At 37.0% G+C, this 24184-nt stretch overlaps 2 protein-coding genes across 2 annotated transcripts in view; both read right to left on the bottom strand.

Annotated features, from left to right (window-relative positions):
• Positions 1–24184, bottom strand: part of LOC113664310 (uncharacterized) — a 225051-nt gene that overhangs the window by 29321 nt on the left and 171546 nt on the right. The window lies entirely within an intron of this gene.
• Positions 878–22673, bottom strand: LOC149043813 (uncharacterized). The gene is made up of 20 exons (XM_089210695.1): positions 22519–22673; positions 17560–17907; positions 15249–15503; positions 13176–13448; positions 9049–9099; positions 8680–8768; positions 8428–8483; positions 7275–7453; positions 6809–6919; positions 6669–6687; positions 6511–6541; positions 5475–5778; positions 5196–5306; positions 4556–4746; positions 3747–3869; positions 3439–3509; positions 2864–2904; positions 2580–2676; positions 2397–2496; positions 878–1989 (listed from the first exon to the last, which is right to left on the bottom strand). The coding sequence occupies exons 1-20, from the start codon at positions 22583–22585 to the stop codon at positions 1924–1926; spliced, it is 2583 nt and encodes an 860-aa protein (XP_089066821.1). The 5' UTR covers positions 22586–22673; the 3' UTR covers positions 878–1923.

Below are 24184 nucleotides of genomic sequence, written 5' to 3'. Positions count from 1 at the left end.
CTTTTCTACCCCGCATTTTTTACCCCATGGCTCGGGTGTCATCTTTCCTTGAATGTTTTCTTCAATACACCCATTTCATGTACATAACGATAAAGCAAAAAGACCAGAGTGTCTATTAAGAAGCTTTTAACAAATCATATTTTATTCCAGCGTCAATCTGAACTACATATTAACCTAACAATTTTTTTCTGCTTCGTGAAGCCTCTGAGTTTGGGTTTGGGTTTGGGTTTGGGTTCGATCAAATTCTTAATCCACATATTTTTTTAAACACGTGGAATTCAGCGTCTCCCTTTTACTTTCTTTGGCTACACAGGTTTTCTGATGGGGTCAATTTTTTAAATCCAATTGACAGAATGAACCGACAGGAATCTAGAGGTAACATTTCATCTGTACAAGCTCATTGGTCAAGTCGTGCGGTAAATTATTCCGTAGGTTCCTGTTTCTGACTTGGTGGATACGAGATTGGTATAGCCAGTTCATATCAGGCGCGGGCTCATGGAACAACTGTTAAATATAGTGCACATATTATAATAAGTATATACAGTAATTGTACGAAAGACAAAGGTTCTTTGATTACGGCTTACGTCCATTTCTTAGGCAAGACCACTGAATTAAGAAAAATGCGGGGACTTCGATTCATTAACCGGTTCTAGGCGTTCATTTAGTAAAACAGAACGAAATAAATGAACTGCGCGATGGTACCAACAAAACAGTACGCGACCCAACCCACCCCTGGCCCGTTTTTTTCACTCAGCTGCTATCATCGCATCATTTACTATAATTACACTTTGCATTTGCAGGAATTGTACGTGAAAAGTTAAGTGGTTTTTTCAAAGACAATACTCTGGAGGCCAGTAATAGCAATGTACACTGTATGTCCCGTTGCAAATCCATTTATTTCCTCTTTCACGACAAAGCGCAGTTGACGTGACGATAACTACCAATAATTCCCAGAGCACTAACTTTTGTTGACTGTTCCAAAATTGTATGGTCAGCACCCGTTCTTATCATTTTATTTTTTTATCCTCTCCAGGCTACTCGAGAGAGCACCAATGATTTAATAAACATCTCCAGGGGTAATACCTGTGCATTTTAATGGTAGGTGTTAAAATATTATCACACTTTCGCGACATGCTCCTGATTGTGGCGACAAATCCTAGGAGATAAAGTTATTTACCTGCATAAATCAGATCTTAAATTTTAGCTTCTTGTGATCTTGCCATACCATGTATTTCACAATTTCTCTACATTTCGTTTCCCGTGGAAAATTTAGGAAATAGTCATTTCCCTCTGGGCAAAAATCTTCAAAATTTTATATACAATTTTCAGCAAATTCATCTCTCAAAGCTAAGACGATTGCACAAGTAATGTGCCAATTATAATTTTTATTAGGATAAGGCTAATTTTTAATTAATAATACTTTCAGTGTAAAAGTATTTCGAGTTAGTATCGCAGGTAGATGCGGTCTTAGGGAAAGCAGTTTATGCGCCGGATAGCTTTCCTAAAACCAAGCGGGTTTTGCGGCAAAACAATTTTTTAGCAATTTACTAAAACTGCAGACAACTACGGCACACAGAACGAGATCTCATCAATCTAGTTAATTGGATACTTTCCACACTATCCTGCCTTTCAGAATTGAGTCAGAAAATAAACTGAACTCCAACGCTTGTGTCGAGCATGCGTGTAAGTGCTAAACATGTAAAAGAGAAAATGAGAGTATACTTTATCGGTAAACTGATAAAAGCGTTACAGCGTTTAAGAATATAAAATCAATTGAGTTATAACGTTCCAGCCTAATTGCTTAACACAAAATGGCTTTTTCTACCAAGTAAGCGTGTGAGGAAAAGATGATTCAGCCCTGAAACTTGTTGTGGCAAAGTGTTCAAACTATTAGCCGGTCATATACCGCGGAAATCTATCTAACTACACCATTAAATCCTCGACGTTTGCATACAACTGCTTGTCGTACATTGTCATGTTGATCAGCTTCTGCAGAAAAGAATAATATAATAATTGGCATCATTAAAAAAGTGTTCCTCTTACGTTATAAGCGTTTATCCTCCCAAGTGGTCAGCTTTTCACACCAAAACAAATTCAAGAAAGTATTTTACGGTGTCGTTTGCTGCTCTTTGTGCGTCTCAATACAGTTTTGCAATAATCCTACCATCTTTTAAATAACCATAAGGAGTCAATTGTCGCAAGGACATTCTAGTTCGCTTCCTCCTTGTTTTTCGTGGAGTGCTAGCTTCAGTGACATAACAAGAAGATGCAATCCAAACTTCGTAAAAAGTACGCTATCTAAGCTAAACGCCATTAAGTTTAAAACCCTAATTAGCTAAGCCTAAGTTAGTCGGTCTAACGTGAAAAGAAACTTTCATGTTGAAGAAAATTCTCACCTTGTGTAGGGTTTCCATGTCCTTAAGCTGATTTTTCAATTCAGTAAAAGTTGGTCTTGCATCTGGGTCATTCTTCCAGCACTTCATCATAATCTGATACCTGGTATTGTTCAAATGATCTGTTAGAGATTTAAAGAACGTTTCCTTGTAGGATGAGAGAGAACGAATTGAAAAAACACTTACAATTCCTCATCAACATGTTGTGGTTTAGGCATCCTGTATCCTTCCTGAAGTAAGTTTGCAATTTTTCTTCCATCCATTCGTGGGTAAGGTGAACCACCTGGAAGAGCCATAAGACCAATATAAATGTGACGAAAAAACGACCTTCACTGAAACACCACCCATGTCATTTGATGTAGTTTGAAGCTCTTTACCTTTGTCTAAGTGAACACCTTACATTGCTTAATTGAACATGGTATATAGCAAAAAACATATACAGGGCCTTATAAATTTCCATTCGATGTTACCTATGGTAAAAATCTCGTACAGCAAAACTCCATAACTCCATCTGCAGAAAGACAAATCAAACAAATATATATTGGGTGACTGCAGACATAAACATTTTATACGACAACTAAAATATATGTATTCTTTGACAAAGCATAGAATTCATGTCCTGATTGAAACTGATAAAACTTAGAGAAAGATGTTTTTCGTCTTGTCACGATTGTGGGACGAAGGAAAAATTTTGAGTCCCTACGAGGAATTGAACCTCAGACCTTCGGATTCCGCGCTCCGATTTTCTCTCTTATTTTTATTTACAAACATGACTCTATCGACATTGCTGATCCTTGCAGTATGCAAGAGAACAGAGTCGTAGAGTCTTTGTGGCTCAGTGGTATGAGCATCGGAGCGCGGAATCCGATGGTTTGAGGTTCGATTCCTCATGGGGAGTGAAGAATATTTTCATTGTCCAACGCTCGTGAGAGGATGAAAAACATCTTTCTCTATTTCATTACCGAGCCCAAAACTTACCCTTCCTCTTATTCTATTGGTAAAACTTGTTGGAAAATTGCTACGGGTAATAATCGGGTATACTTACACATCACTTTTGGTGGTATATTTACCATACATCAAGGCCTCATAAGCTGTCCACTTCACTGGAAGACGGCCCTAAAGATTTCAAATATCACTTTTTGAAACAGCTAAAAAATTATAGGAAGCGACCGGTCAAAGACAGTGATATTTAAAATTATACTCGTATACAAATGGCTGTTTTCATTATGGTCCCATCCAAGGATTTTGTCATCGAAATCAGGAGTATATCAGCTTTATCACAAAATGATTGTGAAAGATAATTGAACTGAACGATATGTAGTACCGCCCCCACCTCCCCTCTTTCTTGATTACCTTAGTCTTTCGTTCATAAATATTTTCCTGCTGCACATCTCTGGCCATTCCGAAGTCTGTCACTTTACAAGTTTCCTTTTGTCCAACCAACACATTACGAGCCGCAAGGTCTCGGTGAATGATCTAAGAAAGCATTGATACGAGGGCAAAAATTAGCGATTTCAGAAGAAAAAGAACTGAAATGAAATGATTCAGATAGGAAAATAGAAATATCCAGCGACATAATATGGTGTGTGTATTTCTCTTTCTTCCAGATGGCAGAAAATTAAAATTATTATAGTTACTGCTCCATCTTCCAAAGGGAAGCAAACTACTTCATTTCTGCAATACCTAATTATTTCATACAAAGCTTATCTTATAAGATTTTATTCGAAATAGGATTCTGTAATGTAGCAGTTTAGCAACCGAAGACGAATTTTTGAATTTCAAGTTTTAATTCCTTTTCTTTCTTGTCACTAAAATGGATATTCGTTGTACACTCAGTTTAGGCTGAATAAAAGATCCTATTCATTCACATCTCTGCCTTTGCCTACACGAGAAAAACCCAGATATTTAATTTCGATGAGGTGCACTTGCAGCGATGCACAAATATCGCCATTCGCACACTGAAATATAACTTTGGTGATGACGTCAAAACTGGTAGGGTTCCCGGAAACAGCCTCAACGAGACGGTAAGAATACGTTTGCATATCCCGGGCGTGATCTTGTGAAGACATATTATTCTATGCAAGACATAGCTTCACATGACGATACACCTTACAAGAAGGCTTTAAAATTGTTCTTCTTTGGTGCCTTTGTAATTAACTTACAGATTTTGAGGACAAATAACTCATTCCATCAACAATTTGCCACGCAAACTTCATCAGCTGCTGTGACGTCAGATTTGTTTGTGGTTTGATATCCGGGTCTTTGAAGTAAGTGTCTTTTAATCCACGGCTCTTTCTCAGGTAACCCAGCAGATCCCCAAAAGGCACATATTCAATCAAAACCAGCAGCTGTTCTGAAGAAATTAAACAGTTTCATTTATATATTTCTCCCTCTAAAAAAATTAGCAATAAGTAAAATAAATAAATAGCACAGTCAGGTTCAATACTTTTGAAGAAATCGCACGAAAACAAGATGTAGTTTTACGAAGAAAAGCTGAAAAACTTTGTAACGGTCTCATAAGAAGATACAGGCCAAATATTCCCTTAGAAAAAACGATTCTGCTCATACAACAGAATGGCTTGTACAATGGCAAATATTTGGTCTTCGTCTATCAGCAAATCTAAGAGCGTCGCTGTTAGCTAAAAAAGGATAAAATTACCATATGCGATGGTTGTTTTTTGTGCGCGATTGTGAAGCAGTGAATCTTGCATTGAAGCAAATTATCAATGACGAGAAAGCGTTACAGAGTAAATCAGATGCAAAATGTGTACAGCAAAATTGGACCTCATAATCAAAGCTTACCAGATTCTGTAACGCATCCCAAAAGTTTAATGACATAAGGATGTGGTTTCAGCTGCTTCATTGTGTCAAGTTCTTTCATCAAATCTCTCTTGTCCGATTCAGTAGCGTTTGCTGGAGCGTTAAAAACAAGGAGTAAAATTTGGTTAACGGAAATAATATGCAAAATGTCGAATAGCGACATAAGTTATCGAATGACAAATAGCCAAAAGTTACGTAACCCGGTAACAATATATGACTGTAGGCCAAGACTGTCATTCAATTTACAGTTCAAGAACTCACTTTTAAGCATCTTAATAGCCACTGTGGTCGCTTCAGGACTCCTTTGAAGTCCTACTGCTGTTCCCTTGGCAACCTGACCAAAAGCACCTTTACCAATAATCTTTTCTATGGTCACGTGGTGTCTTGGAACTTCCCAGCAGCGTGTTAACGGATGAAGAGGCACGTAATCAGCACCTGAAGCGGTACTTTGTGCTTTTCTATCATGTTTATTGACTTCTATGAGATCCATATATTCCGCAGGAGGCTGGGTGAGTTTTGCTGAATCGGGTAGACTTGGTTCGCTATCTTCTAATCCTGTTTCATTCTATTAAACCAACATACCGTTAAGGTATTCATATACAAATCTGTTATTAATCCGAATAAAATTTCCTACATTTTCATAAAAATCAGTTTACCCGTTTTCATCAGACAAGCGTTTATATTATTTCATAACAAGAGATTATTAATAGTTTATAATCTCTTGTCCTTAAATATTACTAATATTTATTATTACTAACACTTTGTTCTCTGCCATTGAAACTATCATGTCCAATGCAGTGATCGAGGTTCATAGCATATTCGTTGAAGCTACAAACCGCAACATGAAGATCGTCGATTGGTAGTGCAATTGTTTGACAAATGCACACACGAAAAAAAAACTCTTGCTGTACTAAGCTCCTGGACTAACGCTTTGAAAATAAGGCATCAAGATAAAGAGACGGCCAAAACGGCGTGAAAAAAAAAATTATTTACAAAACAAATATCAACCGGGTGCAGACCAGTTTGCGATCTATGAGGTGAAACCACGCAGTTGAACCAGGAACAACCGAAGGAAAATCGATGGAGCAGCTTGGTAAAGGACATGATCCCAGGACAAAGATCCTATCGAGTCAAACTTCTTCTCATATTTTATTGTGCCTGTCATTAATGCATTATGCCTTTTTGGTAGAACTACACGTTTTTTCCTTCCTATTTGTTGCAAGCGTTTATTTCCTTCTAGAGATTACATAATTACTGGCCACACTAACATGACCTCAATGTCTTAGCTGTAACTTACGTAGGAAACACCTCTTTCATCTTCATAAGTCCTACAATTGAGAAAGCATAAAAATATTTATTTTGAGCAAAGAATCAATGTAAGTGGAAGTTTGTTATACGATGATACCATATCTGGAACATTACATCGACACAATCCAAGTGGCAGCAAATTCTTACCTCTGTTTCCCAACAGCGCCTGAAAAAGAACGAAAGGAAAAAAAAGACAAATGATGTGGATGTGGGTCAAGATTTGCTTTTGCTTAATAAAGAATCTTGCAGCCAAACCCTCTATCATAGATTATGAATTTTTTACTTACCTTTCGTATGTAGCCAGATTATGTAAATAATTAGAAGAACGATAGTGAAGGCAAGAACCCCATTTATGGCTAACGAGACGTTGTTAGAAGGGCAGTTACATTCCTCAGGACCTAAAATGATTCAGTTTACAAAGCTTGATCAGATAACATTCAAACAACATTTACAGTGATCGTGGTCAATACACTGCTCTCACTACATAGCTTATGCTCTAGAACGAAAACCGTTCACTCGAACTGGCTAGGTACTAAGGAAAAGCAAGGTGCTACTCTCTCTATAATAATTTTTAAAAGTAAGATTTTGTTTAATTTAATAAAAACAACAACAGCGACGAAAATAAAACTTGGAAATATATGACTCACAGAAATGACTTGTTTAATTAAACAGATACGGAATACAATTAAAAATGTCCATCATCGGACGAATACGTGTAAACAATTAACAATAATATTTCTTTGTAAAACATACTTTTTGTTGTGCTTTCCGAGCCGTCTGTGGTTATAAAAACTTGTTTAATTGATTCTGGATCGACATTGAAACCTTCGAATTTCTCTTGCCTTGCAGCATCCAACAGGACAGTCAAAACATTGCTGACGACTACACTTCGATTGAACCTCATCATGAAGTCGAGAACAACACTACCACACCTAGGTAAGGGCGGAAGGATGTAAAATGCCGAATCGAACACCGTGCCGAAAAGAGTAAGACGCATAAGTTATGACTGATTATACAGTCTGTATTAAACAAAAAGAAATCGTGGGAAGAGTTCATTTAGGTTTGCAAGTAGTTTCTTCATCCGCTTTTACATTCTTCACCTATTCAAACATTTGTCACCTTTGGAGAATATAACTACATTTCCTATTCCTAATATTTGTTTATCTCTCCCTTGAAAGCTTATTATGATTACAATACAAAGCCATTTGTTACAATAAATAACATTTTCATTATAGGACCTTGTTTCTGTCTTTGCTCTGTGAAAAAAATTGTCGCTACCTTAATTTAAATAACGTTACTTGAGAAATAGTTAAACAGGTTATGAGTTAGGAGAACCGCAGTACTTAAGTTACGCAACGTTACACTTGGGGATATAGGCGTCTTGTGGTCTGTTTTGACTTATTATAAATGAGTAGCCTAAAGATTAAAAAGAATCCAGCGCCAAACAAAGTATGTTACCGAAAGGACAGAGTTTACAGCGAGAGCAATTCGACGAAGGCGCACCTTGCGTGACAAAAATTGAGTAACCACACGGCTTCAATTGCATAATCAGTCATAATTTATGCATTGTGCTCTTTACGGCACGGTTCTCTATTCGGCATTCTATTTGTACTTTGGTGACTTTCAAGTGTTAAAATACATTCAGATTTAACCAAAAGAGTATTTTTGATCTAATAAACCAAGGTAAATAAAATTAATTCATGTCATTCTGTGTCAATCTGTTGCTGTACATTAAATAAAATGTACTTCAAATGTAGATTATTTTGCATTAACTGAGATTTTTTAGAGCAGAAACACCAATTTTAACACTAAAATACGCCAAACTGAGATAAAGCTCCTCTCCGCCCCAGAACACAGATTTGCGTTAGCGTTTGTTGTTTCAGTGTTGAGACACACTGCACCTTACCTGGTGTTCACGGTGTTGGCGGATGAGCAGCCAAACTTAAAGGCAATTTGACAAGCCTAAAAGCACATTTAAAGAAAAAATGTAAATTTGAATACTTGTTTCGTAATTGAAGATCGTTCAAAATGTCATTTTGTTTTAACAGAAATATTGAGATTTCGGTCAACCTTAGATTGATTAAGATTCCCTTTTAATGATAAATATCATGGCAGTATTCTATACACTCCAGTACACGGATCAAGTAGATTATCTAACCATTTCTGGAAATTTCGCAGCAACTTCTGAACGTCTGCTGCAGTTCCCCTGTATTGTCGCTGTCAGGTAAACTTCTGTGCTTTCTGAAGCTGAAGAAAAGCCGTGTCCTTTTACATTTACGAAAAACATGAAGAGCCTTCGTTCACAAAAACTGTCGAGAAGTGGTTCCATCTAACAATAATTCAGCTTGAACATTGTTGTGAGTGTTTGTGAGTCTACAGTCCTTCGCTAAGTTCCAGGCCCTCAGTGACCTAATTCACTCTTTGTCTTTTACTCAAACTCATTTTGTAACACTAAAGAACATACTATTATGATTACATAGTTTTACATGTAATAGAAAAAGGAAAATGCCTATAAAAGAACATTTACCTGCGGGAGTTGTTTGGGATGAGATGGCGACTGTACTTGAAACTGTTTGAACTGGGAAAAAACAAAATACGACTTAAAATGATCGACAAGAAATTTTAAATTTTATGTCATCATCATACCAACCTCAAATTACATGATAATAATAATACGTTAGCTAAAGTAACTTTTTTCACGGAGGTTCAGGGCCAAGTTTGAAATCAAAGGTCAAGTGACAATGTGTCAAGTGTTAATATGTTAATATTATATATATATTAATAATAAATTTTATTTAATTTTAAGATGCAAATATCGAAAATATCGGAAAAAATACATTTCCAAGTAAAATGGGAAAGGTTTGGCAGCGCCAGGTTCGCCACAAAACGAACGCACAGCTTATCTGTTCGCCCGATGGAGGAATATGTAGATGTAAAGACGTGTAGATGTGTAGTTGTGTATGTTGTGGCTCAATTTTATCCTTGGTTCAAATTTTACTTTCTTTTGTTTTTGGGTATTGTAATGTATGATACTGAGTTGATACAAAGGAAAATAAATAATTAACACAAATATCTAAGTACACATATAACAACAAGACTATCGACAGAACTACATAAAAAAGAAACGAACTTACACTTTGTGGCGTAACCAGGTCTGGAAATAAAACTCTCAAACAAAGGTAACACGGCTCTAGCAAAAACTAACGAAACGACTGACTTATCTGAAATCAACTACTAATGAGAAGTATGTAACGAAAACAAAGTTTGTACCGGAGAGAAATAAAGTGCTAACAGCACTACGTAATTCTTCCACAACCTCATGCAAAAGCGCGGGCTTAATTGAATCGAAACAGAACATCACAATAGTAGTTCAACTGAAAGAAAAACAATATAAAATATTTTCGCAGTTACTTGACAATAGACGGAAATTCAAATTCTAGTTGCTACATCCCAGCCCCTTAGGTTTACTTTAAATATTGGGCAATTAGAATTCAAATAATGAATAACCTAAGAGTCCCTTAAGTTAGTCCACTCGTGTTCAAAGTTCACGCACATCTGGTGCACAAATTCAAATGAACCAGCTTTCAGCGACGATGGCAGTACCAATCATTCTTAATGAAGACTCCTGGCGGCAAATTTAAATGCGATCGAAGTAACAAATGGTTAGTAGTCAAAGATTGTGAATCAATAGGAGTGAATACCATTGTTGAGAGTCAATGGTCGACCATTGAGAATTCCCTCAACTTCTGCCATCAACGTTGGCCGCGCGTCTCCAGAACCAATTGTTGCTTTTTAAAAAAAGGGCTCTTAAGATCTTTCTCACTGAACGAATCATGCTTTCCCAGACTCCTCCCATGTGTGATGCTTCAGGGAAATTAAACCTCCTCTTGATGTTCTTCTGATGTAGGAAAACTTCTATCTTCTAATGATTCCAGTTGTTTAGGGGCTTCAGGGATTTCCCTCTCTCTCTCCGCTACTTAACTTCATACCATTGTTACCTCTTACCATCTTTGGCGTCCCTCTTCTGCTGATGAATCTGCATAGAGCACGAATAAACGATTCTGTTTCGAGAGACTCGGTCACTTCAATGTGGATTGCTTGGATAGTCAAGCAAGAGAAAAGACACCATACCGCAGTGGGCCAAAGGAATCTCTGCCAACGGTAGAAAACGGGGGTTTATCTGGAATAAGCCTGATACCAGGTAAATCTAACATCAATTGTAGGCTCTTTGGAGCATTTTGTTTTTGGCATGTCAAACAGTTACTGAGTACTCTTCAAAGAGCAGCCCGTCCCTTTAAGATCCAGTACTTTTCTCTAAAACTGGTCTGGACATGTTCTTGACCTAGATGACCCACAGACTGATGAACATCCATAATGAGCAGCTTGGTAACATGGTGCTTTGAAGATAACAGCAATTGATGTTTCGATTGGTAATCCGATGAAGAATTTTGAAGCCGACCACCAACTCTCAATATTCCTGCTCCATCAAGAAATGGTCTAAATTTTTACACTGAACCAAGTGAGCTCATAATCTTCAATTTACGCTTCTCTGATTCTTCTAGGCTCAAGTCTGAGAGGGCTTTAACCACTGGCGAGAAAGCTAATTTTTGCACGTATGTGACGATTTGAGCCTCTGCACGTCGTAATTCGTTTATCGACAGCCTTCCACAAGGTAATGGATCAACAGGGTCCTCTTCTAAGCAACTTTTGCTCTTAAGGAATTTTTCTTAAATCTCAGACGCCAAGAAACTCTCTTCTTAAGCTCAAATCGTGACGAATATTGCAGAACCATTAGGTCTAGTGGTCTTTTATCCTCCATGAGAGTAACATGGTCTGTTCGAGCTTGACTTCTGACTGCTGGGTGTAGAAACCTTAGGGCCTCTGAACCAAACTTCCCTCTTTAATAACTCCTTCACCGTTTGTTTTCGGCCGGAATCGTCAGCTAGGTGGTTGCTTGTTGGCACGAAGTTCTACTGGGAAGGTTCTGAGCTATCATGTATCACTTCCAGGTAATTGGTCACAAACAAGTAGAATCGTTTGCCTCTTTGCTCTTGATGTATTGGAAGACACTGTGAAGTCTGACCAAATCACTGTCTTGTCAACTTTTGTCTGAAATTCCTCGTCTGATTCATTCTGACAGCTAAAAGAGCAGCTGACAATTCCAATCTGGGTATAGTCATCTGTTTCACGTGAGCTACGCGAGATTTCCCAGCGAAGAAACTGCAATGGGTACTGCTATTTTCATTGACGAGTTTTGTTTATGACACAGTTCCATAAGCAGTCTGAAAGGCATCTGCAAAGTGGTGAAGCTCTGCATTTTGTATTCGGTCAAAGTCGATCGCTTTCAAACATATCGTTAAGGCAACACTTGAAAGCATAAGTAAATTTGATAGCCATCGTCTCCAAAACTGAGATTTGTCTCCCAATATATCTTCATCCGAGGTGACTCCTTGTTTGCAGAGATCTTAAAGGAACTTTTTAATTAGTGAGGTGATTGGTAATACTATGTCAAGTGGATAATAAATGTAGCTAGTCACTGATAGAATCCCTCTTCGTGTGAAGGACATACCCCTTGGTACCGTCTTGAAGGTAAACATGTCGCTATCTATGTTACACTGAACACCAAGGGTTATTTCAATAGGAAGTACACCAAAATTTAAATCCAAATCCAAAATTGACGAAGCTCTGTCTGAGGTTGGAATGGTTTTGAGGACTTCCCTCCAGTTACACAACCATTTAGTCAACCGAAATCCGCCTCTTGACAATAAAACACACAAATATTCTCTCAATTTACTGGCAACTTCATTTGATTGCACTGATTTCAAACAGTCATCCACATAAAAGTTCTTCAATACTGTGTCGATCACTTCATTCTTAAAGTCTCCTGCATTGTCTTGAGCCGTCTTTCCTTTGGACCAAAATTGTCCCAACTTGGTGAAGACGTGCTACCAAAAGATGTACTCAACAGGGTCCTTAGATAAGTCATCGTCAGGCCACCAAAGGAACCTTAAGGTGTCAACATCGTTTGGATCAACCATTAATGGATGGAACATGGCTTTGATGTCTGAGGAGAGAGATACTGGTTCCTGACGAAATCTTAAGAGGAAACCAAACAGGCTGTTAGTCAAGTCTGGACCACTTAGTGGTTGGTCATTGAGCGATGTCCCTTTGTATCGAGCTGTGCAGTCAAACACCACTTGCAGTTTCCCTGGCTTATTAGGATTGAAGGCAGCATATAATTGACTGGTGATAATTCTTAACTCGAGGTTGTTCATTGTGGTTTTTTTAATTATGACTCATTTTCGCAAACCAATATTTTAATTCATTTCGATATCATATCAGTTCAACTGATGCTGACATCATACACTACATATGAAGAAAACATTCCCTATCCTCGAAAATCTGTTAAAAACATCAGAAAGATCAACAAAAGTCTTCATCGGCTTGAGAATACTGCTAACTAGCATATGTGCTGTTCGCCAGGCACAAAACGTCAACCTCATTACCAGGGTCTCTATTCCTCTCTGTTCGGGGTTGCAATGATTCACTGTTTGGGAAGTTTTATTGACGCAATGTAAACTGGTATTGAACATTTTCCCGTTTTAGATTATAGATCCAAAGTACTTAAAAATGCTCCAAGATGTTTCTACTCACCCTTTATGTTAAGTCTCACAGTGGCTTTTGCTCCATCTCCAACGTCATTATGTGGGACACATTTGTATTCCCCAGAGTGCTGAGGTCGATGGACGTTATTGAGAGTATACTGACTATTGCTGTTCTCGCCTAGGAGGCTGCCGTTGAAATAGAACTTGTAAATTGATACTTGTGGCACAGCAGCCATAACTATGCACTTGAATGTAACAGTGTCTCCTTCGGTGACGGTATTTTGTGCAGCATTGGTAGTGAGCCTCGCACCTTCAGGTTTGTCTAAAAATATAAATCAAATCAAAATCTCAATCACAGTTTATTTCACCGCTCATACATTTCGCCTGGTTATTAATCATAACCATCTTTTCTGAAAGTCTAGAGGGTGCACGATAATGCAACAAGGAAGGGTTAATCTTTTATCAATCCATGGAGTGCCTTGGGCAGAAAATATAACGCTTTTGTGGTAGAAAATTGTGGCAAGTCATTTACGCATGATTGGAATGCTGACTATAAGCAAAATACTTTAACTTAAACATTGCACACTGAAAAACAATGGCATTACTGCCGCAAGAAAAATAACACCAACTATGTTGTTACTAGGATAGCTATTTTAAATCGTCTGTTAATAAAAATGAGCAATTTGGGAGGACCAGCTTTATGTCTTAACGGACATAAAATCGTTGTCGCTCATGAAAACTTTGTGATGAAAATCTATAATAAGACGAGTGCAACAGTGCCCTGAACGCTGCACGTGAGAGGATCTCATCTCACAAAAAAGCGGCAACTCAATTTGAATCTAAGACATTCCCTATTTTCCTCAATTAATACCAGGATGATATATTTATCTTAGATTCCTGAGGAACAGAGCTTCCCTTGATCAATTTAAGAGAAACCTGAAGTCGAGGGCCTCATAGGCTAGATGCTTCTGGGTAGAGGAGCATCCTCAAAATCATTAGGGATTTTTGACTCGACTCCACTTCTAAATATGCAAACAAACAATTCAATTTTTTGTTCACAATCCAAGCTTCCTCAAGTTTGCTGTTGCAAAGAGCTTAAGCAGCAGCAGAGCGAAAGACCAAAACGAAAAACCAGAGAGATTTGGTCAGGTTGTATTCACACTATCGTGGCTCGTTTTAATTCCTTGGAGTCTAAACAAAAAGGCGAAATAAAATTACAATTGTGATGATAAGTATTTTAAATTTGCACGGACAATAGTATGTAAACTGCTTGTTTGAATGAAAAACCTTGGGGAAACTAAATGAAGGTAGGAATTACATATCTCTCATAGGGGGGCGGCATAATGCTTACAGGTTATACAACCTCCAAAACTAGAAAGTCATAGAGATCAATTACCCGAGTGCAGGATTTGTTATTCCTTTCCCTGTCTTTAAATGAGAAAAAAGTGAAGGTTGTAATCACTCCATAGTACAGTCCGTCACTTTTGTGTCATTTGGCAGTCGAGTATTTAGTATAAAGTGGCAAGGCTTACGAATAATTACATACAAAATGGATTCTCGCCCTGAAATAACATATCTCGAATGTCACACATGCAAATATGTGGGCAAATCTTAAGTATGCAGTTTTGGTTTGAGCCGATTTCCGCACCTATTAGCTGATCTCAGCTATCAGTAAAGAAAACTGTAACTTCTCAGCAGAAAGAATTTTGACCAAATATCAGCTTTCCATTAAGCCGCAACCAGAGCCCTCACACAGAATCAGAATATGCGCTAGCCTTGTACGCTAGTCAAAAGGAGTGAATTTTGGATTGTCACAATGATTCGGAAACGGATTTAAGCCATTTTCTGAGTTAAACACAGTCCAACTGAAGCAATGACTTGGCAAAAAAATGTCACATCCTTCTAATAAAATAACATGAGCGATGATTCCACGCAAATTCAATTGTCCCAACCAATAATTGGGACCAATGTATACAAAGCCAAAAAGGACTTGATGTGGAATTCTGTTTCCTTTCAACTTTGAACAGATTTGTTAGTTCTGGGTAGCTGACCCCAATAACAGGATTCGCACTGTAACTAAAGTAAATTCAGAAATAGAAAACTAAAGTTAAAATGTACCTACACTGAACTACAATTGATGTGTCAATAGAAGTGACTTCCACTGAGTTATTGGCTCGACATGTATATTGTCCTGCATCCGTTCTGTTTATGTTATCGAACTTTAAAAACGTAGCTTTCTTCCCTGAACTTTCCAGTGCTCCATTTCTAATCCATGCCACATCCGGCAGTGGTTTCCCAGAAGCTTGACAGGCCATGGTGACAGGGGATCCTTCAATGTAATATTTTCCCCTTAAAGAGATGTTTATAAGTAGTGCCTCTGAAAGGTAAAAGAGATTATATCATTCCTCACATAGCGTACCAAATCTTACTTGGACTCAGTCTTAAAATTTACCCAATTTCAATAAAATAAACAAAAGCATCCAGGAATTGGTCCCCAACAGCCAACTATTATAAGGAGGCTCAAACTTCATTCAGCACAAGTTAACCTGGAGAACTTCTCACACGCTAAATTATAAAGCAAATCCCCAGCCAAGGGAATTAAGGGCTAATTTGGGAAGTTACTCTTTGGGCTAAGGACCCTGGCTTCTAAGCTACTTCCTTTCTAGTGGATAAAGTTTTTGCTGCTGCACAAACAGATAGGAATAGAGCCAATCAAGCCACACCCCACTCGGAACCTGGTCCAACAAAGGATCTACAGGAGACATCCTCAACCCAGACACCTGAAATTTTGATAAAAAAGGGAAAATATGGATTCTTCGCAATGAAAAGAATATAACAGTGGCATGCTGAATGCTGCTTGCCCATTACTTAAAATTAAAAGAAACTCCAGTCTTAGTAAAGAAAAAACAAGATATTTGACGCTGGATTTTTTCTACAAGTGAAATATGAGACATGGATTGGCTTTGGGCTACAAGAACTAAATGCAAATGATGATTCTTTTGCCCTTTTTAAGCCTTAATAACCTGGTATCTTTCTATCGTAATACAATTCGAGAAGAGAAGTAGTGTGACAGGTATTGTGTTACAATTAAAATAAGCCAACAGAACATAGCAAATGCATAATTAAAATAAAGGAAAGAAAAAATATTATGATATGGATGGTGAGCTCAAACAATTTTTATTCATGAGTCCAAAGGATAAAAACAAGCAAGTGAACATAATAAACAATGAGTTTGAATTTTTCACAAGTGAATAAAATCGTTCAAGCAAACAATGAGGTGAATTAAACATGAGTATTGAGATGTCACAAACGTTTTCAACTTTGAATCACAGTCAAATGACAAGTCTCAATTTGCTCCTTAGTATCTGAAATTACGTAAGGAAGTCACCATTCCGTTGGTTAATTCTACATCTGCAAACCTCTCAGATCGTATAATCCTCAGAAAGCAGCAAATGGTGCAGTGCCGACTTACATTGCGTTTGGCAAGTCCCTTTAACAGGCATGAAAAGAAATACAATCCTTTTCACACCAATTTAATTTCACAGGCTGCCTGTGATTAGTCATGCAATAATTTCCTTCATTGATTTAGCAAAATCATAAAACCAGTTGGATTGTTTCTAGTTTTGAGTGACCATTTTAAATGACAGCTTTGCTGAGAGAAAATCTCAGTGCTCATATTAATAATGGTTATCTATGCATAATTAGAACCCAGTTATTCGTGCCAGAAGAATAAATTAAGGAATAACTCTTTGATTTCTTAATCATGAGAAACAACAAAGTAAATTGTAATAGAGAATAGTACATGTGCGCGTGTAGATATGGAATTTCTCTTCGAGTGTTTAACTCGATAGCTCACGTAGTCGATTTTCATTCTCAGCCGAAGAAATGCTAACACAGAGCCACCAAATACGTAACTTTCGGTTTTTCTCCTAGTATATTGGTTTTCTTTCTCCTCAAGGAAAGTTTGAACCTCACTGTCTGTCAGCGATACGGATTTTTTAGTGTTTAAGTCGCCATAATTCGAGAAAGCTCCGACAACCAACTTGTGTTGAGAGTCGTGAAGGCTTTGCCATTCATTCATCAACCTGACCAAGTGGCGCCAAAGGCGAGTGACGTGTCAGCAGCTGATTGGCTATATCAACAGACGTGAAAAAATACAATATTTTTTTCACGGCTTTTCTCAGAGCCGGAAATCCCTGTATAACACCGCAGTTTATGTGATAATTTCCTTTCTCCTTTTATGAGTGTGGTGTTGCATGTAGCACTATTGTTCCCAAAAGTCAGGTTAGCTAGCCATTTACAGCCCTGTATATAAAGGTTTGTGCATATTTATGCTATTGTTTACTTTCTCCAGGTCTCGGTAATATGACGGACATGAGTTGAATGCACTTGATTCATGTTTGATTATTAATGTTTATATCTGTAATACTTACCTGCCACAATAAGCTGAACTCTACTTTCAATTGTTTCAACAAAGCTTCCAATGAATTCACAATTAAATTTGGTATTGTCTCCAGGGTTGATGTTCTTGATAACTAGAGTAGCTCTTTCTTCAATTTTAACTCTTCCTTTGTAAGATGGAGGAATACTAGGATGTTCTTGGACACCATGACTGTCATTAACCAACATTTCGACAAATACACCATTGACCAAAACACTATAGATGATGTATTGAATTTTATTATATGGATCAGTGTAGTCCCACACCAGGTTGGCATCACTACCATTGTTAAAATAGCTTGGATTAGAAGGTTCCTGGGTGAAATGCACATCCACACCGCCTAAAATAGACAACCATAAACATAATATTCCTAGCCCTTTAATCACATGTGTAAGGATAATATTTAGGAAGAAGGGCTTAAATGGAGTCCACCACAGAGGCACTTTTACTGTAGGCTGACAGTAACAACAATTAACTAAAATATGCACTACACTGGTATTCTATGATATCAATCAGCTCAAAATAATTTTGCTTTCATTTGCTAAGAAATAAGGTTCAATAACAGTAATGTGTAACTATTTGTGGCTTTTGAAAATCATTTTTGACAAGTTCCACTTTCTTTAATTTTCAAAATCTGAACAGTGGTGAATTTAAAAAATTTAAAAGAGGTACACTTGAAGAAATTTTTTGAAGAAGAACTTGTGGTGGGAAATGGAAAGTGGAAATGTCCACACATATCATAGGTTAAACCATCAAATGAAAGGATTTATAATTCACTCATTTCATTTTCTTGTCTTTTGGTTTCTAGTTTTTGAAAATCTGTATGGTCTCATCTGATCTTCTCTCTAAGTATTAGCTTCTGTAAGGCAGTAATTCTTAACTAACTTACTTAATATGTGTGTGCGTGTGTGTGTGTGTACGTGTGCGCGGTCAAAGTTAATTACCATAAGTCCATATTGTAATTCTAATATAAGATTAGTTATTTAAAGTGAGAAAGCCTGACTTGTTATAAGCCTCGTGGTTTCTTTCAGGTTTTCTCGCCATTTATTTTCTGTCATCAACTTTCTTCATTTTTTTTTCCATGTGTAAATGTCGTATATGGCAAATAAATATTGTATTGTATTGTATTGTATCTGATCATCCTACCCATCACATAGGAAGAAAGATGAAAACAACAGAAAAGAAACTATTTAAGTGTTCTTGATCACCAGAATAAAATTCTTGTGGGCTTTAAAGTTCACTGCTAACAAATTCATTTTGATAATTAAGTTCACACACATCACTTCTGTCTAACTATTTATGCCCTGTTCTACAGTACACCACCAAGGCATATTTGGTGTGTTTCATTGCCTAATATGGTAATATAACATAATAGTGAATAACAATTAGCAAATATTTGCCCAAGGTAAAGTGAATATTATTCAATAATCTTCCCTCTGCCCTAATAATTGTTTTAATATAATTGCTCAGGTGCTTTCAAATTCAACCATAAATTATGTACATAAAGAAAACATTGCACACATTTTGTTACAATTGTACTGATTACCTATATCAAGATGAGCAGGCAGTTTCAAGAGGTTTACTTTTTTAATAACAAAAACTTTATCCCAATCAGAGCATACTCATCTCTATAATCACCTGAAAAAGCAATTATACTAAAAAAATATTTATTGTTAAAGTCATCTCACAGGGTAAAACAACAACTACAACACAAACAACAATGCAATGATCATGCAGTCCTGTCACATGTGCATGATTTTCCAAAAACTTTGGCACATTAAGTTGGCATAAAAATTACAATGTTATAGTTATCAAAACAAAAAAGAAATCAAACACAATTTTCTTTGTCTATAACCTTGGTCATATAAAGGATGTCAATGATGTTCAAAACTTGTACTGCGCCTCCTTTGGCTTTAAAATTCTACCATCAATAAGGTTTATATGAATTCTACATGCATTTTGATTGGTTCTTTCATGTAATTGCTTAAGAACGGCCATGCACCACAAGATGATGTGAAGTGCCGGTGAGAATCTTCCCACAAAGTTTTGCCAGAAAGGTTGATGAAATTACAAAGAAACAATTAACGAAATTCAGCAATTTTCATTTGCAGTACTTTTGCACGATACTGTATGATCTGTTAGAGGACAAACGCATACATTAGGTGACATCACCATTAACAATTTTTGCTTCTTCATTGAAAAAAACAAATAGATTCCATGTTGCCATTGCTCTGTACAGTTATAAATCCCAGAGGACATCAAAATATGCTAAGAACATCAGTGACACACTCACCTGCATTTATCAAGTAAAACAATCATGCAATAGGGAACAGCGCTGTAACCTCCCCTACTTTTTCACCCCCTCTACTACTGTTGCACTGTTTGCTATTTCACTCAGTTTTCTTAACTGAATGCCAGAAAAATAGCTTAGCTGCATCTTATGACTGCCACTTTTTTGTTGTTATAAAATTCTGATGTCATATGTGATTTATTACTGAAGAGATGCACAACAACATGGAATTTATTTTTGAAGTGGACATTGGAAAATTATGGTGGATTCATTTAATTACTTTTGTATAAATTGACTGCCAAGCTCATTGGTGGTTAGCCACCAGCTGTTCACCTCGGCTCAAAGCAACAACCAACAAAGTGGCTTCCCACTTTGTTGGGGGAAAGCTAAGAAAATATAACTTCAACAAAAGAAGCACCTCTCAAAAAAAAAACAAAACAACACAAAAAAAAAACAGCAACCAAGTGTGCTTTGATAGCATTGAATGGTAAATTAACTGACCTTTTGAACCTTAATTTCTTACAGAAAAAATTAGATTTTTCTTACAGTGCACTGTAAAGCTCTACACGAGTGAAAGACAAAAATTCAACTTTTTTTGTACCTTTGTGTCATTAAGCATTCTGAGGCTCAACTTATCTGCATCACAGAAAGACAGGAACTAAATGTAATTCTTATGGGAAGTGCTTCTGCCAAAAAAAAATTGGATTTGGTAGAATCCTTGATTTACCCTGTAAGCCAAATTTGCTCTTGCTTTTTGTCACTATCACGTCAGTATTGGAGGCCCAGGACAAGCTGTTGGTTCATACACCTTGGGACCATGAGTCATTAAATGGTAGCATCTTTGTAACTTCTTAAACTTAATATAAATTTTGGTGTATTCACTCAGAAGGTCTGTCTACAATTACAGCAACAATAATTTTAGAGCAAGTGCATTACCAAGTTTAATATTATATTTTAATTTGTACAACTGAGTTCCAAAAATGGTTAAATATGGTTGGGACATGTAAGAAATATAGACGTGTCGTAGTTATTGAGTGCATGCAATTTGTATCCACAAGTTGAGAAAAATAGAACAACAAGCAAGGAACAAGCAAGTTTTGTCTAGACTATGAGTGGATAGAAATCGTATGAGCAAACTAAATATAATGTAATTTGAGGAAATGCAGTTTGGGTGTGTTTTGTATGCAGAAAATAGAGCAATATTTACTGCTGGGAACAAAGTAATGATAAACTCAAGGAATAAATTAGTTGAATGAAAAGCATTTGTCAATACCATGGGAAGTATGATGCCTATTTGAAACATAAATTTTTGCTCACTCACATGAGCATGAATCATATTGAAAAGGCGGATTGTAATGCTTTCTTATCTGAGTAAGAATCTAGAAATTTTGGTCTTTTGTACCATTTTGGAGAAGATTCCACATTAGTTCCTTGAATTTCAAATGCTAGGGATTGATCAAAGCATAGATTTAGACAAAGATTGTGATCAGTTTGCATGAGGAGAAATCAGAATGATTTTCACCAATTTTCATGAAGTCCAGCTTTCTCAGATATCATCTTCATAGATGAATCTAGCTTGTTTGCACCAATGGCTGCCTTCTTGTTTTTAAACTTGAAGTCATGATACCAAAGTTGTCTACAACCAGCAAACTTTGCTGAAATTCACTTTCATTCACTTGGCAAGCCCCCACACCACAAAGGCAAAAAAACCCATACTATTGTTTTCACTGGTCAAAATTTCGTTTACAACTAGTGATTGGTCAGATGGCCATTTCTCAATTGTGAGAAAAACCATCCTACCTATCATAATTTGTGCAGTTTATTATAAATCCTTTTTTTTTTTTAATTAGCTTGGAGTAAATCTCAGTATGTATATATGATAAGCAAACATGTCTTCGAGTTTGGTCCTGGGAAACCTTTGACTGGTTTTAAATATACAACAAAAATAAGTCGTCCTCAACTACCATTGTGGGATGCCACAATCATATGTGCATGAAGCTAAAAATTGGTTAAGTAGACAAATCATACATGAAGGTATGAGCAGATAATGCTCAATTATCTATGCAAGTGCATTATGTGGTTTCTTTACATGATTGCTGCCTGGAGAAAAAGTCACACTCAACTTAGCTAGCAGTTATCATCCTAGCTGAGGTCATTATTTGAACCAATAATAAGTGGGAAAATTAGTAACGGTTCTTCCTAATAATGAGTGATGGATGGCAAGGAAGAGAGTTTATGTACAGAATTGGCAACTCTCTTCTGGGTTTGCATTAAGCCACCTGACAAAGCAGTATCTTTTCTCATCGCCAAGAAAACGACTCATACTAATTAAGAAAATATTGCACTTCTCAGTTTCAATTTTGATGTTAAATTCTGATCGTATGGTATTGTTACACTCAAAGCACAAAATCCTTTGTTCTTGATTCCTATCGCATAGTAGTTATTCAGACGTCATTTATCACGCGATAGAGATCCCAACATCATATCTAAATTTTGAAGTACACAAACTGTTGAAAGCCACCTTGAAGTTTGGAAATCATTTTGACGAAAATCACATTCAGAAACAAAGGGTCGGCATTCTCGATGTCTACGCTTAAATGGGACATAGTAATTAAAAACACAGTAAAATCGTTTGTTCGGGAGAATAATTTTCACACTTACCTGACCCGTGAAACTTTACCAGCAAAAGAAAGAGTAAGTAAATTTCATAATCACTGAAAGACACCATCCTATCAGACCTTCGCTGATGCTTCAACGAGGAAGGTTGTGCCAAAATCCTACGGAAGTCACTTGAAGGAATAAACGACTAAGCCCCTCTTCGTTTTGAGACTGGGACCGAGTGTCACGATCATCTTCGTGAAATTGACGGCCGTAGTCAGCACAATTGTCTAAACAACGTGGGGGATGGTGCGAGTTATGGCAGAAAACTCGATTTATGCTAAAGACCAAGGATATTTGCATGAATTGTAAAAAAATTTCTTCCGGAAAAACGTTCCATTCAGATTAAACTATTCGTGAAACTTACGAATGTGACGAATGAGAACATTAGCACCGATATTGATCACGCGAACGTATGAAGCTAAATGAAAGTCACGCAAATATGATATAACTTGTAACAGTCAGTTTTCAACTCCTCTTTCTTGTTTATCAACCATGGATTCTTTTTCTAGGGCTACTAAATATAATCAAGGTTGGGTACCGCCGATCTATTCCCTGAGGAGATACACGGGAGTACCCATACTCCTGGGGCCGGAAACGGAAGTCAAGCGGATTACAAGTGAAATAATAACGCAATGCAGACGCGTAAACTCAGTCAGTACATACCAAGAAGTGCGGGAAAGTCAATTTGAATACATTTTTAGAGTGTAATTTTCCTCAGTCTTGATATCAGCTTCGAACCATGTCATCTAAAACATCTCTAAGACTTTGAGTTTTGTGCCCGATGTAAAATCAGCCAAGAAGCATCTGCACGGACACGAAGTGGAAACAACAACTAGCTTTGTGATAAGAATACATGAAAGTCATATATTTGTACTGCGGAAAATACATTTTAAGCAAATGAAGATCATCGCAGTATATACTCAAATTAAGCAGTTGAGAAATAAGGCCTGAAAAAAATTCAGGCCTGAACGGGAATCGAACCCATGACCTCTGCGATACCGGTGCACCGGTATCGCAGAGGTCATGGGTTCGATTCCAGTTCAGGCCTGAATTTTTTTCAGGCCTTATTTCTCAACTGCTTAATTTGAGTATATACTGCGATGATCTTCATTTGCTTAAAACAACTAGCTTTGTTATGTATTACAGCTACGGTGTTGGCAAAGGTAAATCTAAAGTCAGAGGGGCGCCTTAGATGAACTCTGGTTACGAGGGGGAATGTTAAGTGGAGGGATGCAGGGGTGTAGGGGTTATGGGGAGACCAGGGGGGGAGGGGGGATGCAAAAACTTTAAAATTGCAAATTAAATCTACTCTTTAGTTTGATTTTGAGAGACAAGTGTGTAGTTCACTTCCTTTTTTTTTTTTGGGCAAAAATTGGAAAAGATGGAATAGAATAAAAAATTAAAGCACTACAGAACTTCATTAGCTAAAATGTGGTGGTTAGCCTGAAAAAAAGGTGGGGAGGTATGTGTGGTTTTTTAAAAAAGAAACCTGAATGTTTCTTAGGTCTTATTTTTACTACTGCTTAAACAGTGTTCATTATTGCGAAGATCACCCTCATATTTCATCATCATTATCATTTTCATTGTTATAATTACTACTATTATCGTAGAAGTCAGTAAGAGAAAACAAGGAAAAACGTTGTACTTACATTTCACTGTAATCTCG

The sequence above is a fragment of the Pocillopora damicornis genome, chromosome 6 (genome assembly GCF_964200805.1).
Source record: "Pocillopora damicornis chromosome 6, jaPocDami1.2, whole genome shotgun sequence".
Taxonomy (NCBI): domain Eukaryota; kingdom Metazoa; phylum Cnidaria; class Anthozoa; order Scleractinia; family Pocilloporidae; genus Pocillopora; species Pocillopora damicornis.
This window is presented reverse-complemented; position numbering and strand designations above follow the sequence as displayed.

Excerpts from the sequence above, each read along its gene's own strand:
- LOC149043813 (XM_089210695.1), bottom strand. The coding sequence starts at position 22,585 with ATGGTGTCTTTCAGTGATTATGAAATTTACTTACTCTTTCTTTTGCTG. Across the intron at positions 8,769-9,048 it reads ATCCCAAACAACTCCCGCAG|CTTCAGAAAGCACAGAAGTT; the intron begins GTAAATGTTCTT and ends GCTTTTCTTCAG. Across the intron at positions 5,779-6,510 it reads ATGAAAGAGGTGTTTCCTAC|AATGAAACAGGATTAGAAGA; the intron begins GTAAGTTACAGC and ends TTGGTTTAATAG.